The sequence below is a fragment of the Melanotaenia boesemani genome, chromosome 1 (genome assembly GCF_017639745.1).
Source record: "Melanotaenia boesemani isolate fMelBoe1 chromosome 1, fMelBoe1.pri, whole genome shotgun sequence".
NCBI lineage: Eukaryota > Metazoa > Chordata > Actinopteri > Atheriniformes > Melanotaeniidae > Melanotaenia > Melanotaenia boesemani.
In genome coordinates, this window is record NC_055682.1 from 24,752,246 (window position 1) to 24,769,523 (window position 17,278).

Genomic DNA, 17,278 nt, shown 5'->3' on the forward strand with positions numbered 1-17,278 from the left:
AGGTAATGTCAGGAGACTGCAGAAATGGAGATTTTTTCTTTAATTAAAGATAAATGGGGTGAAAAAGAATTAAATAAACAAACAAAAGCTTTGGAAAAACAGATATAGCCACAAGTTAGCTTAACAACAACGTTCAAATTGAATCATGATCTGTGGATCTGTGTAAACAGCTGATTGAGCAGACATGGAACAGCATGCCCTTTCAGCTGAAAAAGAAAAATTAATAAGACTACACAGATTAATCTATTATCCACTCTACGCACCAGGCACTCATTGACATTTAAGTCTGTTCACTTAGTACGCACATAATTTAGTGACGGTGACTGTTAAGTTATGTTGTGCAAAGAAACTTGGAAATATGCATAAAATACATTTACTGTTCAAGAAATGCAGCACAACATTGATTTGTCAAGATCAATTATTGATTGAGCGTAAAATAAATAAAAAAAAATAAAAAATATTGTAAATAATTTTAATCAATGTGCTAGGATTACTTTTTGGACTGTGAAATTCAACATATTTTTATTCTAAAACACTATTTACAGACATCAGATCCAATCGTCCAATCCATCCAATTCATGAGAACAACAAAGCAGAACATTTATAAAACATCAAAGATCACAACTGTAACACGTGTAGGAGCCTCACTTGAAAACAAATCAGTCACACGTTCATACATCTACTCCTGGCAGACCTCCTGAGAAAATCACTTTTAGATTTTTGGATGGTAAAATTTAACACTGTTTTGTTATAAAAACTATTTGCAGACATCAGATCCAATTAAACTAATAGAAACACCTATTTAGAACTTTTAAAACACATCAAAGCTGCCAAGATGGAGAGATTTATTTCCTCATACTCTCCTGTTGTATTTCTGATATATTTTAGTGGACGTGCAGGGATTCCCAAATCTACACATTGTTGTCAAAGGTGACATCATGTCCTGTTGGGGGACTGATCAGTTCATTTAAATGTGCAGCATGAGCTGTGAGACACCACTGACAGCTTTGTGACGATGAACTTGATATTTCATTAGCTGATCTTGGTGTTTGTGCCGTTCTGTCTTTCTCTTACAGATGAACATCAGTGATGTCTTCTCTGACAACATTTTAGAGTTTTTCTTTCAACATTTTGACTTTATAGGTCCTGGGAAAAGCCAAACAGGAATTAAACGGATCGCGTCACGTGGCTAATAAGAACCAATGATATTGGTTGTTACTGAGATAGTTGTTAACACTGGGAGAAATGTCAAGTCTGGATGAGAGCACACTGTTCAGCAGAGCCAGAGCTTTCGAACGATACCAAACATGACAGGGTGCAGACAGCCACCGCTGAGCTGTGCTTCGTGTGAAATGGCAAACTTTGAGTGAATTTAGAAGAGATTTGTGTGTATATGCAGACAAATGCCTAAAATGTTTATTTTTGAGATTTTCTGTTCACTAGTCTGAAAGAAGATATATTAGGAAGAAAGAAAAAAATAATCTCAAAATTGACCAGGTGATGAAGAAATGTAGTTTTTGCTTGCTGTGTCTCATCATACGTGTGAAATTGTTGTAAAATATACAAATACAAGAAAAACTGCCATGCTTTAATTACCTCTATATTCAATGGCAAATCCAGACATGCCCAGTGAGGCGTCAGATCTGAATGCCAGGAAAAGACTGTTACCACTGCTCTCTATTCGCTCTGGGGCCTGGTTGCCTTGGAGACTTGCTAAAAGTGGCCCATTAGAGTCTTCACCTTCATAGATGTGCAGGAAGTCGTAACTTGGCTCCATATTGAAACTGGAAAAAAACAAAAACAAAAGGGTTAATGCGTACATTCAGAAATCTTTGAACTGTTGGCAAGATTTATTTTTGAATATCATGTTTGTGTGTATGAATTCTCTGCACACATCGATCCAGTCATTTTCATTTGATTCAACATGATTACTGACAGAAATAAAGGAACTTATAAATATTTCTGTATGTATTTATTGTTGTCTTGACTTCTAAGAATGTGCCTTCTATCCCTTCAATATTATCTTCATTTTAAAGAGACATCATAGGCTTGGCTCTGGAGGTCCAATTAAATATAAGAAAATTAAGTTTCAGTCTATTTGATATGAATTCCCATCTTATACCTTCTGTTTGGGTTTGTTAATTTTGCTGGCCTTTCACTGTACTTGAAAAAGAATATATGCAACACAGAAGAACATGCAGGAACCTGAAAGCAACATCTGACCTCTTAAAGTTAAACATTATTATGTTACTACCACCTAAACCCAAAGCAGCTACTAATGCATGTTTTACCGGTTCTCTTTGAAAACATCTCTTCATCTCTCTGTACATACAGTATGGGAAGACAGTTGGTCCTCATGAGGGTATTAACTATGAGTGTGCACATTTTTATATTATATCTAAATTTGCTAAAAGGATAACCCCCATCACCTCGAACCCCCCCTCCTACAAGTTGTTTTGCTTTACTTTAAGAGACAAACAAAAAAGCAGATTACTAAAGTTGTAGTATAAGCAAATAACGACCATGATTCAGCTGTGGTGCACATTCAAAATGTCCATTGTATTGATATCCAGTTGCTAGTGTGACACAGTGCAATTTAACCAAACTATTTCCTTGACATAGGGACTACATCTGAGTCTGAGAACCACATTAAATGCGGTCAACTTTGACAAAAAAGAAAAGAGGTTGGTAATATATTACTTTCTTAAGAGAAATTTTAAATCCTTAGGTTTCCTTTCGCCTTCTGTCCTGGTGTGCAGTCACACTGGCAGAAAATTAAATAAAAACACATACTGATGTTTAACAGTCTTCAGATATTGTTGTAGTGTGGTGGAAAAACTTAACTTGAAAGCTTTCTTTTTCTGTTTTTCCTACACAACATGCAGTAATTTGATTATGAAAATGTGCAGGGTGAACACATGTTGTAGATGAACACTGTATTATCTAGCTTGGATTAAAACTGGATTACAGTTTGTTTTAACTGCTCTCTTAAATATTCCAACAAACCTGGGCCACCTTCCATAATAATTTTCCAATTAATTTTAATAAACCAGGAAAACACCACACCCAGGGGAAAGTATGATCAACAACCTTCACTTGTCCAGGAATGCTCATAAATATACATGTCAGGAAAGACGTGAGTGGTCACATCTCTGTAGATAGAGCACCATGTTGTAAATTTAACAGGCACCACCTTTTGAAGATGAGGGCGATGACAAAGTCAGGGTTGACTCTAATTCTCCAGTCGCACTCTTTCCCGGCAGGGTAAGGCTGTGGGTAGTTAGGAGAAAGAATCACACCGGAGGGGCCGCTGACGTTACCCCCACAGGTCGCTGAAATTAGATAAATAGTGACAGGAAAAGAAACACAAAGATGTTGAAGTAATGACCAATAATTGATCAACAATTTAACCACCACAAATAGGTAAAACAGCAGCAAGTTAATCAGTAATATGGACGATGGCAAATGTTAGATAAGAGACGCAAACTCTCCCTTTGCAGACATATATTGACCCCACAGATGACTGTAGATAATAAGAGAAAAAAAAGACAGATGGTAATATTTAGTCACAGTGTGCGTGGCTGGTGGTTCTTAGGGAAAAAAAAAAAAACACCCTTAGCAGTCCTGTTGGTTCACATCAAGCCAGAGATCAAAGAAGGGTTAGAGAAAGATGCATTCAAGCAGCAATTTGATGATGTAAAGGAGAAGTTTGAAACATGCAGAGGTGTCTTGGGGGTCGAGGGGGTGTGTGAACGGATTATCAGCAGGTAAACAAAGGCATTAACAGTTGCAAATATCTCACAAACAGCCACAAAAACCCACTGCTGCAGACTGTTGGGTATAGTGTTGACTAATGTGTTTAATCTTTTGAGCTTCTGAACATGAAGGATTCATCTCCTAAGGTAAAAGTGAAGGGGAGGGAAATAGGGCAAACAGCAAAATGGAAGCAGATTTAGGCACTACATTTTATCTTGAGTTGTGCAAAATCTGAGGTTACTGGGACAGGGTCAAAGTCACTATTAGAAACAAATCCTAATGTTTTTCACAGGCATAGTTACAAGGCACACTCGATGATGGTGCTAGAGGGCTTCTACTTAGTGCTGAGTAATAAATAAAAGGAGGTGACAAATAAAAGCTGAAATGATAAGACTGGCTGCGGCTTGTTGCTGCAAGCTTGCAGGTAGACGGTGTGCTACTTCATGCAGGTATTTTTTCCAGATTGCTCATGTTATTTGCATTCCATCTTCAGCTGTGGATGATGGCAGACTTCACTCTAGTCGTTGAATAATTAATACTGCAGCAAAACAGAATCTCTGTTGATTTTTCTTATTTATCTACTCTGAGCAACATGACATGAAAACTGAACTGGACAGAGTAATTAATCAGGAGAAAGAACTTTAAAGATTTTGCACCCCAATTAAGACATTTAGCTAAAACAGCAGCAGCAAAATGTTAAGTTAAAAGTATGGGCAGAATAATCTTTGAAGCTGCTACAAATCTTGTCTTTGGCATGTTTGGATTTGTAGACTGCATGTGAGGAAACTGGATATACTATCTTTATCACTGACTGTATCTCTGGCTCTGCATTTCCTTTTTTTCTGATTCAAAGAAATAAGTCAGGTTGCAGATTTCCATGTCACTTCCCTCCTTTACTGAGGAAGTCAAGAAGAACCTGTGGATAGGAACTAAAGGAACAATGGGGCAGTGGAAATAACAAACTGCAGCAGAAAGGTGAGAATGAACTCAAGCTGGGGATGCAGGAGCCCACTGGTTTACAGAATAGCAGCGAGTGGGTCAGATGGTAGTGATAATGGAGAAAGAAAATGGCAAATATGCTCAGGATTCTCAATACTGCTGATAAAGAAATGTAATCACTAACTCCTTCGCTTGGTGATTCTACATCAAATTTTTCCACCCTTTATCTCATGGCCACCTCACTATCATTCAACCCACAAAGATGGAGATCTTTTCTTTTCAGATATATTCACTCATGCTGATGCTTTTTAATATTTTCTCCTAATTGTTATAGTCAAATACAGCACACAGATCTTAATCATCACTGGCGTCACCAGTTAATTCCGTTCATATCTTGGCAGTCAAAAGAACACTGTGCACCTACCCATACATGTTGGTGGGTCAGGTTGCCAGTAGAATCTGTTATCCATCCGCACACATGTGATTGTGTCATGGCCTTGCAGCTGATAACCAGGGTCACACTGGAAAGTCATACTGTCTCCTGGCTCCTTACTGTCCCCATACCGAGAACCATTTACAGGGATGCCAGGGTCGTTGCAGGTTGTCGCTGTTGTGGCTGAAAAAAAAAAGGCCAACACATACTGATATGTTGGTGGTTCTGACAAAGAACTTTGCAATAGACACTTTGCAATACCATTTAGCGCTTGTATGTTCTACTTATCATAGTTGTCCTTGAGATATATCTACATCTCTACTTACCATAATTCTCTGAATATACAATATAAGCAGTTACAGTAGATGCTATACCAAAATCAGAGTGAAAACCACCATGAGTTTGAAAGAACTGTCAGCACACCTGCTAAACAGAGCTGTGTCAAGGTGAATAACTGGGACGATACAAGAGTTTCTGCAGCATTTGATGAGTTCAAGCCTCTATCATTCTCAGATGGAAGAAGTTTGGAATAACAAACAGAATTTCTGCATCTTGCTGCCCACCCAAACTGATTTGATAGGGCATGTAACCAACAAGCTAATGGTCATTGCGAATAAGATCCAGAGTTCCTTCGTGGAGGTGAGTGAACCTCATGGGACAACTATCAGACCAGTAATACACAGAAAGTGTCAAAAGAACAATCTTATATAAATTAATTACTTTAGTTCTTTAAAATTAAATAAATTTATTGTTTTAAAAAAGTTTATAGAGACGCATTACAAGCTCAAGCACTAATTTATATCTGGGAATTTGTGCAGCCATATGTCCCCAGGAGGACCCTGAGGTCATGTGATCAGGGTCGGCTGGTTGTGCAGCACTCACAGTTAAGGGCTAAAGGTGCCAGAACCTTTGCAATAGTTGTTCCTGTTTTTCTCTGTGAAGAACTTTGCGATTTTTATCTTGAAAGGTGTAATATAAATAAATATTTACTTACTTAAATTTATCTCAATGGACAAAGTTAATTTCAAGTTGTATAAATCCCCCCCAAAAAGTACACTGGCATCACCACAGCAGAAACTAAAGGGGATTCACACACAAGAAAGCCTCAAGGCTTGACTCACACACCTTTCTTTGGGGATCTGCAATGTCAACCTGATCCCAGCTGAGTATCTCTGTAAAGACCTGAAAAATTCTCTCCACTGATGCACAAACTCTACCCTGGCTAGGCCTTGACGTATCTGCCAAGAAGAATAGGAGATGCTTCCAAATGCAAGGTGATCCAAGCTTGTGTATCAGTCCCAAGGACACCTGCTGCCACTGCTGCCAAAATTAACATAGTACCAAGTTTAAAGTCAGAATATATATATGTGAACTGGATATTTCAGTCTTTTATTTTTTGCTGCACACTCTGTATTCCCACTTGCAGTAATGCACAGAGAAACCTTTGTGGGGGATGAGCTTAATTAATTTGAATACTTTGATTTGTTTCACCAATGGGAGGCTTGAAGGGGTTTAAGAATCTTGTAATATTGACACACACCATGTTTTTTTTGTTGTTTTTTTTTAATCATTTTACTTATTAGTATTGTATTCCCTTGACTTTATCTCAGGTGAATTTAGTACATCTATGTTCAGTCTGCACTTTACGTAGAAGACTGTGAGGCAGGCCATTATTTTTTTAAGCATTTACACAATGTTGTTGGTACTTTGATTGTGACAATTGCAAGTAGACTTTTGCCATTTGAGTCACTAAAAGATCTGAAAATCCACCTTTACACAATTTATTGCCTATAAAGCAATATTACCCAAGAGATATTTGTAGAAAGTTCACCCCTATAGTCAACAAATCCAGAAACGTTTCTTCATATGAATGAGCTCAGAGCTTCAGTAAATCAACAAGGAGATAAATATAGGGAGTCATTTCCATAGTAATGAAATAGCAGTATTCTCATCAGCGTGTTAGTGAGTGTAAATATTTATTGTTTTAAATATGGAGTGAATGGAGAGATGTGGTGAAAGAGAAAGAAGCAAAAAGAAAAGAATCTTGACATGTTTTAAAATAGTTTGATGTCACAAATTAAAGCCTGTGGATGTATTTGAATTACAGAGCAAATGTACCTCTCCCAGCTCAAGCCAAAGTCTGGTAATTTATGGTCAGATGAACAAGGTTGGCACCTCTGTGTGTGAGGGTGTCTCTTATCAAGCTGATAAGCACTGCTTAAAAAGAGCAATAAATAAAAAATAATCCCAACTTCAGTAAACATGTTGCTTTGACTGAAGGAGACCGAGGTGAAGATGTGAAACACTGCAGAAAAGCAGCGCCCACTGGCCAAATTTAAAATACAACAAAACACATCAAAGCTGATGTTTTATGACTAGAAAAAGAGCAGTACTCTTTTTTTATTACTTCTGAGATTAGCCATATAACCTGGTTTTGAAGCCTTGTTTACCATGTTTAATTTGAGCACTTGCATTTAAAGACGATTACCTTCTCTTTAGTTTTATAGTTATGTTACTCTCCACATGGTAGTAAATGGCAGATTGCACTTATTAATGTCAAGTTGGTACAATATCCTTGATTTCAATGATATAGTCGAACACCTTAAGAAAAAAAATTAAGCACGATGACCAGTCAGGCTGCAGCCAATGCACTTTAAGTCTTTCAGTGCATTTCACTGGTGGAAGATGTTTGTCATCATTCTACAAAAAGGCTTAGCAAGTCAGTTGAGGTAGTAAAATGAGAGTCAAGTCTCTGCAGGAAGGAGCTTACAGTGAATGACTGGCAGAGATTGAAACCTTAGAGATTAAATCCTGTTTCCCACAGTAAAACAGGGTTTTGTTATTAGCATATACTTTGTTCAGTTTTTTTTGTTTTTTTTTTCTTCTTCTTCTTCTTCAGATTTGGCTTAAACTAGACTTTTGCACAAAAGTAACCATGTATCGTAATAAAGAGCCTTTCTGACAGGGAGCCCCGAAGGCAAATCTGTCATGTGCATCTGTTTCCAACACTTCACCAGAAGTAACAATTCAAGCATTTATTAAATTTTTTCTTCCAGTCTCAACTTTGTATCCACATACTAAAACTGTGACACATATTTCCCTAAGATGAACAGCATCAAGAGCTTGTCTTTAGTGAACTTTGTTCATCTTTTAAAAATCAATCAAAGCAAACTAAAAACTCTGAGTTAACTTATCTAAGATGAAGCTGCACTCTCATGTTCTCGTTGGTGTAATACAACTAAAAATTGAGCCAACAGTCTCTGGTGGGCTCCCTCTGTCATCTACTCGGTAAGCCTGTGTCCCATGGTGATATAATAAATGTCTCATTTGATTCTTTGGTTCGACATTTTCAGAAATCCTGTTAAATTAAACATTAATGTCACATTAATTATCCTATTTCAAATATAAATGGAGTTTGTGTAATAACTAAAAAACTGTATTAGTTTTCTAATTAGCTAATTTAATAGCAAACTCAGTAATTGGCTTTTCTTTATAAATGGATATGGTATAAAGCAAAACAGGCCACCCAAATGATTGATTTAGTAGAGTTTTAACTGTTTTAGATGATTTTTTGGTGTTAAGGATGTTTATGTGTAAATTAACTTAAGCGATTATGATAAAGAGATTAAGGTACTTACTAGAAAACTGGATTGAAAATCCTTGCTTGCTGATGAAATAATCTGAATCGAACTGCAGTGTGAGTATGTTGAAGGTTGAGTGGATATCTTCAGGTAGAGCTGGGCCAGACCATTCTTTCAACAGGATCCCACCATCTGATGGCCCAGATGGACCATCCCAAACTCTCAGAATATCATGGTCGACCTCCGTGTCAAAGACAATAAAGTGAAGGCTGGGAAAACACACAAATACACAAGGTTTTACCAACAGTTGCTGGCACCAAAAATAAAGAAAAGCACATCAAAAGATAGATACAACATAACAGTAGCCCTGCAAGCACACATAACTGTCAGCAGTTGCCACAGTGTGCTAAAAAAAACACCCAAATGGTGGCGTTATGACTAATGTGGTGCACACTCAAACACAGCTGTGGTTTTGAGAGCGTACATTTATGATTTATTAGTGAATATATTACCAGACAGTCTTGAATGTTTTAATCTCTTTAAGATTCTGCTTTTATAAGATAGATTAGGCTGACGTTACTAACAGGCAGTGGGTAGAAACAACAAAACTGTTGTTTTATTTCTTTCAGGAAACATTCTTGCTTTGGCTGTTTCATATAGTAATCTAAAATGAGACTCTTCCAGTTTAAGCAGGTCAACACTAAATTGTATATTAAACCACCTCATAATTACCTGATAGTTTTTCCTGTATCAGCCTCTATAGTCCAGGTACAGTGGAGGTTGTTGTCATATGGAGCAGGGTATCCAGGGGACAGAATCCGCCCAGACACTGCTCCAGTTATGTGACCTCCACACTCCGCTAAAAAGACCGGAGACAAGGTTGGTGTCATCATTTAAAAAAAAAAAAAAGAGGCACAATTCTGTGATCACCAAAACTCCAAACTCCACAAAAACTCTGATATCTGTTTAGGTCTGAATGGACCTAAGTGTGCTCTATATCAGCATTCATCAAGCGGCACAATAAAACAAATAATTCCAGTCTCTTATGGATCTGTACAGTACATGTAAAAATGTAAAAACATGTTGGTTATTTAAAAAAAATGGAAGTAAATTCAGATTCAGGGTATTAGCTTGTAAATAAATGTAGAAATAGATGGGGTTTTTAATTACATTGCACATTACTGAATAACTTCTCATTTTGGCTTTTATCAGCTGTTAGAGCAGGATAATGTTGGTGTTGATGATTCTGACTTTCTCTGTCTTTTTAAAGATTCTATCGACCCCATTTTCTGGCTTTCTTCTTAGCCCTGTTAGCATTTCAGTTCATTTTCACTTCTTTATTGATAATCATATTGAGGTGTGAAGGTTGATTTAAGTGATAATCAGTTCAAAAGTGCTTGAATGATTAGCTCCACCTTGATATGCTGTACCAAGGTTGATAACAACTTTGATGGCCGATATCCCTCAAACAAATCTCCCTATAATATTTACATTTCAAGAGAGAAAATGTAGCTTATAGACAAGAAAGAGATCTGAAATCTGTGCTTTTCTTATATTGTTTTCAGTGGAAAGGCATGGGGGGGGCGTGAGAAACAGTGTTTAAGTCTGGGAGCAGATTTAAAAAATCATCATGGTGATACACAACAGTACCTATAGTAGCCCAGTGAGCCAGAAGATCTCTACTGATTAGGAAGTATTTTGCCACGGAGACGGCTTTATATGTGCATATTGTGTTTTTGTGTGAGCTGAGCAGGCATTGCAATAATCTGCTATATCGAGACAAGGACATCCTACTTCTGCTGCATTTCCCTGGGCAGAATACACAGAAATCCACATTTACATGTGGTCACAAAAACAAAGGGAGAGGAGGATAACCACACAATTACACAGAGGACCAGAAAGACATTTAAAAACACTTATACAGTTATGCAATCACATCAGTCCATTTTCTCACAAAACACACAAAGTTGCTTTAATACTTATTGTCCTTACTATAGAAGAAAAAGGCAACTATCCTTTTTGGTTTATTTATTTATTTTTTTAAGCAGATAAGAAGAAGCACTGACACAAGGAGAAAAAGGAATTAGCAAGCCTAAATCAGGCAGGAAAGAGAAATAATGGGGGGGGCAACATGTAGACATGTATAGAGAGGATGTAGCACAAGTTGACAAAATGAACTGTGAGCACAGAAAGAGAGAGCATCGCAATAAGAGTCCCACATAGGTTTACCACAACTCAGTGTGGAAGATGCAGAGAGAACGATGGCATGGAAACAGCCTGAGGCAAGGCCATGTCATGATCTCCATACTAACTCACACAGAGCCAGACAGTCAAAGAAGGAGATTGTCAGAGAGGAAGAAAGACAAACAGAAAGGACAGCAGTGGGGGATAGCTACCCCAGGGTTCTGCCAGCAAATATTCTTCTAGTTGCTTGATTACCTGAAATAAGGCAATACAGAGGAGCTACAAACTAATGATTAACTGCACATTTATACAATTTTATCCTCAACCAGTCAAAAATATATATCCTTTTAAATATTGTATGTACCACACTCATCTATCTATATCTATTCTTTTTGTTGCCATTAGCAACTGCATCAGGCTCAGTCCCACGTCATAAAGTTCAGGTGTACTGGCAGGTTGCAAATAGACAAGGTTAGGGTCTTAGTATGTACCATGTGCATGCCTCCACCCAGTATGCAAAGCCACAAAATATTTATGGACAAGAAGACCTATGGACTAATGGATGCAAATTTGCTTTAGGGGTTCAGAGGTGGAAAGAGACAATACAAGAATACAAATACATCTTCATGTGTCATCAGTGTCACAATTGGTTCCTTAATGATTATTAAGACTGACTAGATGCATATGTTGTAGTTAAAAGAGAAAGCAATTTTCACATGTCCAAAATCCTGAGAAAAAAAAAGGACAAACAAAAACAATTACCAGTGTTAAAGCCCCTGAATTGTTTAACATACTTTTCTCAAAGCCAAGTGCCAACTAAAGCTAAATCTGCCCTCCGGCAATGTTCTACTCCAAACCTGGAAAATATTCAAACATACTTTTGCTTTCTGTAAAAAAAACACTATATTGACTGGATAGCAGCAGTTACGTGGTGTCTTATTAGTACATTATGCTCTCAGTCAGTTGGGCATAAACATTTTTCCATTTTTCTAAAAAATGTTACTGTGATATAATACTTTATCTTTATTTTAGTGTGTTTGCACAAAACTGGATGCAAGTAGTTCTGATGCTTTAACAGCAGCATACATGATAAATGTGCATTTTAAACAGATAGAATATAACGTTAGTTTTCCTGACACTGTCTCTCTACCAAAGTATCACTGTGTTAGAAATCTTTTTAGAAAAGTTTTATTACAGGCATCCTGAAACATCTGACTGATGTAGGTGAGTAGATAACAACAAAAACATCCTCACATGGAAATACTTCCACAACGTTAACCAGCCTGAACTAGAAGCATTAAAGAAAAACAAAATCCATTCTAATGGCATAGGTGCCGATGTTCTCAGTAATCTGTAAAAAAAAAAAAGAAACTACAGGAGTCATGAAGCTGTTAAATAGTGTGATAACTATTTTTGATTGTATTTGATTTTGAATTTGATATGCAGATAACACATATGGCTGAATCAGTATTATTCTACATAACAGTATTATTTCAACATTATCTTCAGTTTTTCCTGTGAAATGCTGGGAACAGCACACAGAACAGCAGACAGAGCCATGGTTTCTGTCATTGTCTTTAGTGTAAAAAAGAAAAAAAAAGTTAAATAAATGTTAAATAAATGAATATCATGCATGGTAACAACCTGAAGTCAAATGGCCGATGGTCTGTTCACAGGTAGCGCAGACAGGCCAGCTTTTATACACAGAGATGCATTAGCGCTGCTACAAATATCTCTAACTGAACAGCATCTAGTGGCTTTGACCATTTATTGTCCTAGCTGAATTAACACTGAACTGCAATAAAATAGCCCCCCAGCCACCCATCCCCCCCCCACCCCAAAAAAAAAAAAAACATTCCTAGATGTTGACATTTCAATGATGTAGTAATGAATTACTGGTGCACTAGGAAACATGCAGCTGGAATACTAACCGATACAGGAAGGAAGCGGCTTGTCCCAGACACGTCTGTCACCGCTAAGACAGGTCAGTGTACTGCTGCCATGGAGACTGTATCCGGGGTTGCAGGAGTACAGAACAAAAGTGTTGGCATAATGACCATCATCCTGGATCTTATATCCATAACTAGGAACACCAGGCTCCTCGCAATGTACTAGGTCAAAACCTTAAAGAAAGACACACACACACACACACACACACACACATACAGATTAGGTCTCCTTGGCTATGCATAAATGAACAAAGATATTCAGCTCTGGACAAGAGAACATAAGGTCACTGTATTCTCCTGAATCTCTCTACTTCCTGCAGAAGTTCTGAATTTGAACATTCTGCAAATGCTAAAAAAATCCACAGCTGCAGTGAATGAGTGAACATTTATACAGCCTTGAGTCATTTGCTTGTTTCTGAGAAACTTTAAAAATGTATAGGCTTCTTCCAATGATGAAAAAAGAAAAAAAATGACAGCAATAAGGAGATCCAGGAGTTGTTTTTTCTTTTTCAAAATGTATTTCCTTTGAAACTGAAGATACATCAAATAATAATTTAACATGGAACACACATATGTTGCAAAATTCCTGCTTCAAAGACAGGTGAACAAACAAGGACAGTGCAATTGCACAAATGTATTTTTGTTTTTTTTTTTTTTTGCGCTGGCTGGCGTACTACTGCATAAAACGACCATCCTCCCTCATATCAGAGCATCTGAGCTGCTATATAATGCTTAATTAACAGTGAGCTTGTCACTATCAGAAAAGGTTTAGCTCTGTACGCAGCATGTGAGCCAACTTATGTCAACTTTCTGATCTAACCTGCATCAACAAACCACAGCGCAACCACATGCATGGTGCTGATTAGAATTACTGCTAACTGTGAGCCCAGCATTTTAAATATCTGCAGAACTGCAAATTAATCATTTTTTTATAATAAGAATACTTTAATTAATACTGCATGTTTATTGGACATAAACAAATACATTATCTATACAGTGAAATTAAGAATGCATAAATAAAATGTAAGCAGAACACAATTACTTGCTGTCTTTGGCAACACAGACTTATCCTCTGAATTTGATTGTAGTTTCTGCCACACCTTATACACATTTAGGTGCTTTAAAGTTTGCAGGAGTCATTTGTGCAACAGCAGTATTCATCTGACTCCAAAGGTTTTTGAAGGAATTTGGATCAGGACTCATTGTTGCCCACTTTAAAACCGTTCCACCCCATCCTTTTCCACATTTAAACATGACCCAATGCCTTTGTTTCAAATCTAGTTTTTCTGCCATTGGTACAATTAGTTAGCTGGTTAACAGCTGTTGCTTTGAAGAAAATCTAAATTAAACTACATTCCTAATATGCATAGAAGATTATCTCTAAGAGACTGTATTTAAAATTTTTACAAATGTTTTTCTATTTTGTTCCTTTCTTTGTGTCTCTCTTGGTTCAGTGTGCACCTTTTCAGAGTTGCTGAAACCAGCACTCAAGGTTGTTTTAACACCACCCAAGGCTCTAGAAACATCTCCTGTGGTGTCTTTTCCACAATCTGAACCAGCCTACTTCTCTGTTTCTTCTTAGTGCTACATCCTGGATCCGTCTGAACTGTGATGAGATTAAAAACTAATGAAGCAGATTTCAAGCTCTTTGGTAATTACAGAGTGGCATTTGTAAATATTCTTTTCTGTTGCTCTGGCAGCTCTCTTGTCATCACTATCATCATTAGTCCCTTTTCATTTTAAACTAAAAAAAGAAAGGAAAAAAAAAGCATATATAACTAGTACATTTATGAGCGAAAATCATTACAATGTCACAAAGTTTTACCCGTCAGGATCTTCTAGGAGTTAGAACTTTAGTGACTTTTTTTCTTTATCTTTTCTTTCTGCCGTGTGTTTCCAAACTGTCTGATATTTTAATCCTCTTTACAGCTGAGTGTTGTAATAATATTAAAAAGAAGTGTTCTCTTTTAGTTCTAAGCATAATCATAAAATGTCAATGGACTCAATGACCAATAACAATCAATCCTTATAAACACCTTTAATAACTTAAACTTAATAACAACAAGTAATTCTTCACTTTAAGCTGAATTTTATTTGTACAGTGTGTCTATGAATGTCAGCCCCTTTCTGCAACAGCTGAATCTCGCTCCTTTAACCTTTTGTCTTACTGTCTTGAAACGGTATTCTGTGAATTCCTATTGCTCTATTAAAATAAGCTCAAAAATTTAGCATTTTAAAAGTATTTTTTTCTTCTTCTCCCTCCTTCCTCTTGTCCTAACCTTAGTCTATTCATCACTGGAGAAAGTGTCACCTTCTCCAGTTAAATGATTTGCATATTGACAGCCATCTAATACAGGCATACATACAGACCATCTATAATATCCATATACTATCTACCTCCATTTATTTGTCCCTTCATTCAGCCACTCTTCCTCTCCAGATGTGTCATTCTCACCTTCTTTAAATGACTTGCAAGTAAATGTTCCTTTAATAGCCTCTTTGACTTACACAGCAGCTGGTCTTGCCTCCTTAACGGGCTATCTTTGTAGCTATTAAAGATGAGTATGCATTTGTGTAGTAGGAAAAGAGTCAGTCTCAAGCTTCCATATGCTCATTGCTTTCATGTATGCTTGCTAATCTAGTGAATAAAAATGGCTCAGAAAACTAATTGTCCTGTCAAATATGAAAGGACAAAGAAAGACAACTGTAGTACACACTGCTTGTTTTGTTTTGGTATGTACAGTGGCACTCAATGAGCACTTGACTGAGGCACAGGACAGATGCAGGATATATCCAAGAGGGCAATATAACACTTACCAACATAGCGTTGGTAAGTGTTATATTGCCTTCTTGGATATTTCAATCAAAAATGTTTCTTTACAACAAGCATCACAATGAGCTCAGCAAACTACTGTCTATATGCATGCGAAAAACTGTGTGTGAGAGTGAAGGCAGAGAGCGAAGCCAGACTTGGACAAACAACACAGAGTATCATAAATCATAGCTATAAAAGTAAACAGAAAAAATATCTTTAAAGTGGTGGAGCTTTAAATAATTTCATGAACACTACTTACTTGTGTAAGTGAGGCGGAAGCCCTGATTGGTTCCTGAGGCATTGCTATTGAACTCTAGCCACAGGTGATTGGATGTACTATTGATGGCATGACCCAACATGCCATCAAGTGTAAAGTTGCCAAGGAGACGGGATGAACAGTTCTCACCATCATACACCTGTTGATTAAAACACAGTAGTATGGTTGCAGAACATAAATAACACATGAATCCAAACAATTTGCTCAGTTTTACATCAGAACATACGGGAAGATTACTAAGCACCTCAATGTACTGCTGTGTAGAGCTGTGATAAGTGTTGCAAATCTTTAATTTTAATTTGAACAATGATGCTGAAAACATAGATTAATTTTATAAAAGAAGCTACTTGCAAGAACTAGTTTGATACCTACAAACCATCCATTATAGCCATTGCCTTCAGTTCTTCACTGTTAACTAAGCACATGGTGCTTGAGTTTGCTGCTTAGCTTGAAGTAGGAAAACAGTCAAAACCTTGATGACAGGACAGTTTTTTTTCAGGACTAAATAACATCCTAAATAGACTAAAATTATATTGCAATTGTATTTCGATTAATTTTCTTTTAGTTGACTAGACGACAATCATTAACCTGTATTTGTGCAATTATGAAGAGACAGCTGGAAGCAATCCACTCCATATGAGCACTGCAGGACAGGGAAAAACCGAGGGTGGAGCAATGCTAACCGGAAATCCAAATAAAGGGCTGATATGTACAGTCATTACTGTAGTGATAATGTCCAGTTACCAAATGTCTGCAAATGTTATTTCCAAGACTACAGCAGTTTTGCTGTTTGGTACTTAAGTGTTAACACAGACTGATGAAACATAGCAAATAGTGCTGGTGGAAAGTGACAAATAAGCATTTAGGTATGTTTTGATAGCAGTTGCCAGATAAATACAAAAATAGGAGGTTTTCTAGCTAAAGAGTTAAAAAAAAAATGCACTGATGAGATCATTTTTTGGGACAACCTTTCAAGTTCCGGGTGGTATATATTGAAGACTCAGAGCTGGGAGAGAAATGCGAATTATTCTTGCTTAAAATACTACATGCTTATATTTGACAGCCTGTGACATTTTCACATTTGGTGGTAACATGTATGCAGGTGGCAGGAATGCCAAAGAAATGGTCTGAGGCGATGTAGTGTTCTATCTTTACAACTATTACCAGTCAGTGGAGACAACTATACGTGCAGCTACAGTCTATTGGAGTGTGTGGTTATGATGGAAAGCATAAATATGGAGAAAGGCAGTATGAAATAGTGTGACAGTTTCAGACATTATTCTGCTAAACTTCATTTTCCCCTCACATGTTCCTCCCCCATCGGTATTGTTTTTTTCTGTCTTG

General features: G+C 37.1%; 1 protein-coding gene across 1 annotated transcript in view; it reads right to left on the reverse strand.

Annotated features, from left to right (window-relative positions):
* LOC121640431 (CUB and sushi domain-containing protein 1-like) overlaps positions 1 to 17,278 on the reverse strand; it is a 344,948-nt gene that overhangs the window by 102,907 nt on the left and 224,763 nt on the right. Inside the window, exons 24-30 of the mRNA XM_041986178.1 lie at positions 15,917 to 16,073; positions 12,825 to 13,016; positions 9,442 to 9,568; positions 8,767 to 8,978; positions 5,120 to 5,311; positions 3,194 to 3,332; positions 1,597 to 1,784 (exon numbers count right to left, since the gene is read on the reverse strand). Of these exons, the coding sequence (XP_041842112.1) occupies positions 1,597 to 1,784; positions 3,194 to 3,332; positions 5,120 to 5,311; positions 8,767 to 8,978; positions 9,442 to 9,568; positions 12,825 to 13,016; positions 15,917 to 16,073 (1,207 nt within the window). The remainder of the gene's footprint in view (positions 1 to 1,596; positions 1,785 to 3,193; positions 3,333 to 5,119; positions 5,312 to 8,766; positions 8,979 to 9,441; positions 9,569 to 12,824; positions 13,017 to 15,916; positions 16,074 to 17,278) is intronic.